The 8694-nt window shown below is 39.4% G+C and overlaps 1 protein-coding gene across 1 annotated transcript in view; it reads right to left on the bottom strand.

Moving 5' to 3' along the window:
* Window positions 1–2753: 2753 nt before the first annotated feature.
* LOC102773252 (HSPB1-associated protein 1-like) overlaps window positions 2754–8694 on the bottom strand; it is a gene marked incomplete at its 5' end in the record, with an annotated part of 7847 nt that continues 1906 nt past the window's right edge. Inside the window, 3 exon segments of the mRNA XM_015564892.1 lie at window positions 2754–3644; window positions 3758–3868; window positions 7975–8058. Coding sequence (XP_015420378.1) covers window positions 3111–3644; window positions 3758–3868; window positions 7975–8058 — 729 coding nt within the window.

An 8694-nucleotide genomic window follows, 5' to 3' on the forward strand; every position in this document is an offset into this window, starting at 1 on the left:
GCCCACCGTGAGCCTGTGATAGGTCATGGTGGTCTACTCTACAGCAGAGGTTCTTCAACTGTTTTTGGTATTTAAATCACCTGACGCGTCTGCTGAGACTGTAAATCCTGGCCCATCCCAAGGGAGTCAGATTCTGTAGCTCTAGAGGGTGCCCAGAAATCTGCATTTTCAGCAAGCACCTCAAATGCTTCTGAAACCCCTGGTTCCCACAGCCACTTAGGACTCTCTTGGGCCCCAAGCACTTTGGCCTTTGTGGGCCTGTTACTCTATTAAGTATTAAAACTTGTACTTTGCAACTTCATTGATATAAACATGAATGTAATTGAGGATGGATTAAGCTTGTTTTATAAAGAAACTAAACCATTTTTGTAGACCCTTAAAAGCTCAGGGGCCCTCGCCACTGTGCCTACTGTATAGGTCAGCCCTACTGTGACTTTAGGCATGGGATGAGCTTGTAGTCCTTAATCCCTCCAGCCTCTAGGGTAGTGGTTCTCAATGTGGGGCACATGCACCACAGGGGGGCAATTTGATGTTTGGGGGGGGGAATTCGAGAATGAGTTATTAACAGTGAATTTTTTGCATTTCTTATGGTTCTAGGGGCCTCAAACACAGTATATAAATATATATTGTGATATATTTATGTATTTCAGTGCCCTTTGTTTTGAAACTTTATCTGCTATTTTTTTATATCACTTCATATTATTATTTTTTAACAATTTCTTACGTGATTTCTTCCTCAGTACTTCAATTGTCCTTTCATTCTTTTGTTTTTCTCTTTCATGGATGCCATGTTCTTTGGAAGCTTATTTAGACCAAGTTAATGGCCTTTAAGGCTTCCTCCACGTGAATGTGAGTTCACTTTTTGAATAATAAGAATTATATGTCACAGGGAGTGGGGGGACATCAGGTTTAGAGATACTGAGTTGGGGCATGGCCAGAAAAGGTTGGGAACCACTGCTCTAGAGTAAGTGCTTTAATAATTGACTTCCACTCACTCAGGCAGCTCATCGGAGAAATAGAGGATGAAACGGGACCGAGGTACCCAGGTCAGTGACAGCCTCCCCCTTTCACTTTCTTCTATCTCAGGCTCCCCACTCGCAGAGAGCCAGGACCTCTTGCTGCATCATAATCTCTTTATTTGAAGTCAGGAAATTTATCTCCCATTACCTATTTATACTTCCAGTCTGTTCACACCAATGTATTTTTTTAAAGTATATTTTTTATTGATTTCAGAGAGCAAAGAGAGGGAGAGAGAGATAGAAACATCAATTGATCGGCTGCCTACCGCATGCCCCACACTGGGGATCGAGCCTGAAACTCGGACTGGGAATCAAATTGTGACATCCTGGTTCATATGTCAACGCTCAACCACTGAGCCACAACATTTGGGCCCAATGTCTTAACTGTTTCCAGCTCTGCATCTGAAAGACTATTACCTCTGAGTCAAATGCTTTGTCCCAGAACAACTTTCAAATGTTTCTGACCTACACTAAGAAATACATTTTATATTAGGCTCAGTACACACACAGATATAACTTTAAAGTTTTATGGAATATATTTACCCTGAAAAAAAAAAAACTTTTCCTGCCAAGTTTCACAGAATACTTACATTTACTATTGAATTCATTGAAATTACCTATTATGTCCCAATAAAAAAAATGTTGGTCTCACTCACTAGATTGATTTTATGACTCACTAATAGGTGACAGCCTGCAACTTGAAAAACAATGGTCAAAGGAGTAACAAACATAAAAAATAAAATTTTTTAAGACAAATAATGTGTATTTCTGCAATAGGGATATACCTATTAAGGTTCATGGACATCATAACCTTGGCTACAACATCCTCTGCCCCAGTGTATTTGATGGACTATTGCCAACAAGGCATCCTTTGAACAATAACCCGCCCAGATATTTAACGAACAGCTGCCATATTCTGGTCACTGATCTGGCTCTGCGAATATAGCAATAATCAAAGTCCAAACCCTCATGCAGTGAGATTCTGGTTGGGGAAGATAAACAGCAATCAAATAAATAGGTAAATATATAGTGATCAGATGGTGGTAAATGCTGCAGAAGGGTTTTTTCCAGATCCTCCTTTCCTGGTCATGTTCACACACCTCCCTCCGTTGCTCTCTCCTGGAAGGCAGATTGATTGATTGATTGATTGATTGATTGATTTATAATTTACAGATACTTTCAGTCTGAAGACTGAGAAGGATGGGGCCAGTAGTGAGCTCATCAAAGAGGTGACTTTATCTTTTGTTATGTATTTGTTTCAAAAGTAGTTACACAGAGATAAAGATGCTTTTCTAATTTCTAAATTCTTAGAAAGTAATGGTAATTATCTCCAAATCTTGCAAATGTAATGAGTGGGATCAATTTCACCAAACCAAGCTTTTAGTCAGTTTCAGGCATCAGTAGCAACCAGGCCCTTTTCTTCTTGGGGCTGATGTTCCTACATGTCCCAGTTCCTTCCATATTGGACCCCCACCTACTTTTCTCCTGATTGGTATCTTGCCCTGATGACAGGCATTAACAGCAAGAATTCTGCAGGTGTTAGAAGTGTGATCACTTCAGGCCAAGGCTAGAATCTACCCAGTGGATGCGGTACACCAGGGGTTGGCAATTTCTGTTTTCTGTAAGGGGATAGTGAAGATTTTCAGCTTTGTGGGCCATAATGCCTCTGTCACTACTCAACTCTGACGCTACAACCCTAACCATCATAGACAATATATGAACAAATCACATGGCTGTGTTCCAACAAAACTTTATTACAAAACAAGCAGCAGGCTGACCCCTGCTTAAGGCTGATGGAGAGATTATTTCCTGTTGAGAACACTTGGGGCTTACGTTTGAAATAGGCTGAGGAGATGGGAAGGGAGAGTAAAGAAAAGGGCTCAGAAAGAAGGCCTCACAAATAACAAAGAGACAGTTTGGGCAAAGAGCAATGTGCTTGCAAGAAGGTGGCAAGAGGTTGAAATTTAACTAGGTAAGAACAAATACATATACAAGCCTGTGCAAACTGCTTTTCATTGTTTCATCTTTTATTTAAAAATCACACTATTTTAAAAATGTTTAAAATATTTAAAAAGTCATTTTCTATTACAATCACAAACTTCTTCCTTGTATCAAAAGTTGTGCCACTATCTTGGTTACTTGTGGATTCACCAAGCAGTCCAGTAAGTCATCTGTAGAAATTAAAGTTTGGGAAGGGGCCATAGTACTATTTGAAGCAATGTGTTCCACAATTTCATTCTCACGTCCACTCATCATTTGTTGCTTCTTGGTACAGTGCAATTTGTCAAAGTGCTCTCCAGCTTTGCCAACAAAGTCTTTACCATCATTTTTAAACATGCCTCCTGTTTCTGAGGGTGGATCTTCTGAACTCGGTAGTACGGGAACCAGATCAGGGCCAAAGGGACATGCTGCCTGCTCTCCTACTGTTCCCAAGGTTAAGTTCTGGCTGCCTGTTTGTTCTACCTCCATGAGGTTGTGCACGTTGAATTCTTCCTTTTTCATGTGCTCTCCGTTTGTTCTGAGTGTTTGGATTTCTACTGTCTTAGATGTTCTGTAATGATCAAAAAAGGCAGTAACAGCTCTATTTAAGTAGCAACAATTGACTTCATGGGACGTTTCCTCAACCTAAGGAAAAAGAGAAATCTTTTAAGTGGTTACATAAATTGGAAAATAAATCTAGTCAGGGTTGATTTATTATAGAATACCAACTGCCATGATGGAAACCAGGAGCGGCCTACCTCTGTTGGGTTTAACCAAGCCCTGGTACTGTGTGGGTCCTCCGCAGTTTTCAGGGCGCACACAAGCATGCGGGTGATTGCCTCTTCTACCCGAGCCTGGTGGTCCTCTTCCTAAGTTGAGATAAAACATCATTTTTTCATTTGTCTCTCTGTCTCATGGCTTACAGCAGAGACTAGAGTCCCTAATTGTGTGTTCTGTTCTCATCAACATAAGCTTTGTTACACAAGGAATGGCAGACCACAGTGTTTTATGTGTTCACTATCATCTGACATCTAGAAGAGCTGTGGAACAGTTCACTAACCAAACTTACGTATATATCCTGTCTATAAGGCATAGGCCTTGAGTAAGAACTGCCCACTGATGTTTTTCCAATCTTTTCCATTCTCTGACATGTCTCAAGGAAAAAAAGAAAAAGTGTTACATATGGAGAAATAATCCCTATAGAGGTTGATATGCTAATTGTTTGAGGAATGGGAGAAAATTTCATGTAAACTTGCTTAGCCACATGAATGCAAATATGTAAAGACACAATAAATATAAACTATAGCATTAATGAGAAATTGTATTAAGATTAACAACTTCCGTTCCTCAAACTCATAAAAGAAAAAAACCAGATGCCTGTAACATTTAGTATAATCGATATGAGATTAAAATCTGGAATACATAAAGAATCTGCACAGTTCAAAAAGAAAATGACCCAATTTTTTTAAATGGTCAAAAGACATGAAGATAAGCATTTCAATTAAAAAACAATTATATGACTAATAAACATAAAAATATGCTTAACCTCATTAAAAATAGGGGAAATATAAATTATGAAACTAATAAAAGAGGGTTTGATTATTTCAAGTGGTGGAAAAATGTGCACAGACAGAAATCTTACACACTGGTGATGGATGTGCAAACTGATAGAACCATTTGGAAAACATCTTGGCATTATCAGTAAACTTGAGTATTATGTACCCTACAGACCACCAATTCCACTTTGAGAATCACACATATTCTCTAGAGAAACTTGTACTTTTGTACAAGAATATTCTATTTATAGAAGTAAAAAATTGTAAATAACCCAATTATCCATCAATAGAACAATGAGCCAATACAGTGTGGTATATTAACACAAGAAAACGTACCACAGTGAAACGAATGAACAGCTCCATGTGACAACACAGATGAATCTTAGAAACATAATACTAAATTTTAAAAAGCAAATCCCCACAATGAGACACCACTTTACACTAGGACAGATATAATAAAAATGATTGGTAAAATTGTGGAGGATCCAGAATCTTCTTACACTGCTGGTGGGACTGTAAAGGGTGCCACTGCTTTGGAAAACAGCCTGACAGTTCCTCAGAAGGTTAAACATAGAGTTGCTATATGTGATGGTTATTTTTATAAGTGAACTTGATTCGGCTATGGTGCCAGTTGTTTGGTCAAGCACTGGCAGAGATGTTGCTGTGAAGATATTTTCTAGATATGATTGAATTTAAATAATTAAGATTGTCCTCAAGAATGTGGGTGGACCTCATCCAATCAGTTGAAGGCCTTAACAGCAAAAACTGAAGTCATAATCACAAATGAAAAGAATTCTGTCATGATGGCTACTGAAAATAGTACTCTGTACCCAGTTAGTAGGATATAGTCTAATGATTAAAAGGATGCAAAAAAAATATCAAATTTTACTGACAAGTTTTATAGTTTCTGAAAAGAAAGTCACATATGAGTACTAGAATTTGGAATTGTAAATTCGACATCTGAAAAAACATTGGTGGATAAAAACAAAGAAGTAAATATGTTACTGTTATTATGGACCCAGAAATTCAGTGTAAGAGAAGATTAAAGAAAGAAATAAGAAAAATCCCTATAATGTTAACTTTGATTTAGAAGTATAGGTATATTTCTATCTATCAATCTATCAATCACCTACCTATCTATATCACATTCTAGATTCACCACTTAGAGAGTCTGGAAACAGTGACACCAGTAGCAATGAGCAGCCGTAGAGCCCAAATCTGAATTTTTAAATACCATTCCCACTAAAAGGAACCTAGGCCCCTTGGAGAAATTATTGACTTCCAAGTTTGGGGCAGCCCAAGTACAAGGCAATCCTGGGGTATCTACTATGTACCAGAAAGCAAGGATAATCTCAAAGATTAATGGTGACATACCAAAAGGGCACAAGCCAGCCTGAAGGAGTTTCACTAAAAGCATCAATGAGACTCAAATTCAAAATTATCTTGGGAAGCGGCAATGCTCAACCAAATAGATATGATGAAAACTAAGAGAGATGGCTAAAGAATGGGACTCAAATTTAAAGAACCAGCTTTACAGATTCAGGATGAAGGACAATCTGATGTGGCAGCTGATCATGTGAGAAACACATGGATACTGTAGAGCTAGATATGAGTCGCAAGTGAGATAAGATTACTAAAAAAGTTAATGCAGTATTATAAGCAGTACTGAAGAAATTTAGTATCAAAAGTCACATGAGGCCGAAACCGGTTTGGCTCAGTGGATAGAGCATCGGCCTGCGGACTGAAAGGTCCCAGGTTCGATTCCGGTCAAGGGCATGTACATTGGTTGCGGGCGCATCCCCAGTGAGAGATGTGCAGGAGGCAGCTGATCGATGTTTCTCTCTCATCGATGTTTCTAACTCTCTATCTCTCTCCGTTCCTCTCTGTAAAAAAATCAATAAAATATATTTTTAAAAAAAGTCACATGAGGTAGAAATCTTATGCTCCACCAAATGAGGCCCACTGGTTTTCAGTTTTAGGTGCCGAACATTAAGAGGGCTATGCTTGGCATAACAGCTCTTCTCCTCCTCATGGCAATTTCTATTTTTGAACACTTCCCCTGTGCCAGGCACTGAATTAGATGCTTATACATGTTTTGCCCAATTTAAACCTCACAGTCACCCTATTGAAGTGTAATTATAATCCCTGTTCTACCAGTGAGGAAACTTAGGCTTCATGGAATTGAGTAATCATCTAGGTTAGACAGCTAACAAAGGTATAGACTTCTGTCTTAAGTCTACCTAACTCCAAGTCTACAGCCAAAATAGTGGAAATTCTGAAAAGAAAATCACATAAAAACATCGTGCAATAAAAAGAGGTTTTGAGCCTGGAAGAGTTTAAGGAGACACATCAAAGGTATTGTAAAATACTTAGAAACGAAAAAATTGTGTATAGTTTCAGAAATAACGGGTATGGCTGTAAGCAGGCAGATGACAAGCCCACTATTCAAGAACAGGATGAGCTACCTCGGGAGAAGTGGCATCTGTTGGGGCTACTGCACATGTGACTGGTACAGGGAGTAGAAGTGGAGTTCATGGACTTTGCCTTGGCATGTGCTCCAACTCCAATTCAGCCTATCACAAGCAGAACTTCGGTGAGTCTACTGATCTGCCCCACCTCTCACCTAACTCCCAAGGGTGACAGATCTGCTCTAAGATCACACTATACAGCTTCCTATTACTGTGTGTTCCACCAGAGCCCTTTCCATCACCAAAGGGTAAGAAAAGCCCGACTGAGGGGAGAATGCAGCCGCCAAGGAGAGGAGATGCAACCAAGGCCGGAGAGGACAGCAGAGATGGACTGAAGGCCTAGGTTAAAGAGGGCACAGGTGCAGTCAACACCTCTGTAAATGAGCGTATAGATGCAGTCAAGGCCTTGGGTTGAAGAGATAGACTTGAGCCAAATGGGCAGCCATTTTAACTGTGGAGTAGAGCAGGCAACCAGGACTAAGATAGCATATTGGAGGGAAAAGGCTTCAGGCAGAAATGAAATTATAAAAACCTAGCACCGAACGACTCTGCTTTGAGAAAATGTATAAGCCAGGACTGGGAATTGTCCAACTATTTATGAGAGACCTGAATCAAGAAGCAGTATTTCTGGTCCAGATGGTGTGAGATGGGACTGGCAACATGAGACATGCATGGCAGATCCAGGCAGGCCTGCACGATCTAACACTGGTCAAGGGAAAAGACCCTGCAAACCAACCTCAAAGCCCAGTGTGTACCTTTAAAAGAAAGAATGGCACATCACTAAATATCCTGTTTCCATCTTAAACATCCATCCACAGAGCACAGAACACAATTTATGATACAGCAACACAAAGTAATACTGGAATGTTGATTAAAATTAATCACCATGTTTTAGAAATAGGCTTTGTGTATCTTAAAAGCAGGGAATACAATTATTAAGAAAAAAAGTACCAATTCAATCCACGAGTTTATAGTGACAGTGACAGGATCAACGGATTCTACATAATGCCACCAGTGTCTGGGAACAAACAGAACCTGAAAACCAAGAAAAGAATTGTTAGTACAAGTTCAGGACATTTTATTTTTTATATCAGAATCAAAATAAAAGCCCAACTGAAGATACTAGAAAAAGTAATACAAAGGAATTTACAGTAATATTGCTGTAATAAAGGAAAACAAGAAAAACCCCACAATCCTTTTATTTCCTTTTTCATTGACAAATTCATCTGTTCTCCAAAGGACACTGCCAGCTCCTCCAGTTTCTACTCTCCTTAATCCAAGACCTTATCTATTTACATCTAGGTCTTAGTAAAGAATTTTGAGATTCTAATTTCCTCCTTTCCATTGCAAAATAATTGCATGCATTCTGAGAAAGGGCCTAGGTAAAACAATAGGCCATAGTTTCTGTCTCCTCAGAGTCTAAAACCTAGCCAGTGGAAAAGTAGTACATAGAAAGGTGGTATAAGTGGTGAACTAGATGAGTGGACACTGGTGCAAGGGAGCTTTGAAGGTGAGAGAAGCAGGCACAAACTAAAGTCAGGGGCATCCTGGATGGAGGAAGTGTGATTTGAACCAGGGTTGGTAGAGAGTTTAGACAGAGAAAAGGATGAGGACGTATCAGGAGGGAGAAGTGGCACAGACAAGGGAGGGGGGGCTGTTGAGAAACAGCAA

Source organism: Myotis davidii, unplaced genomic scaffold, assembly GCF_000327345.1.
Source record: "Myotis davidii unplaced genomic scaffold, ASM32734v1 scaffold4081, whole genome shotgun sequence".
In the NCBI taxonomy this organism is placed as follows: Eukaryota; Metazoa; Chordata; class Mammalia; order Chiroptera; family Vespertilionidae; genus Myotis; species Myotis davidii.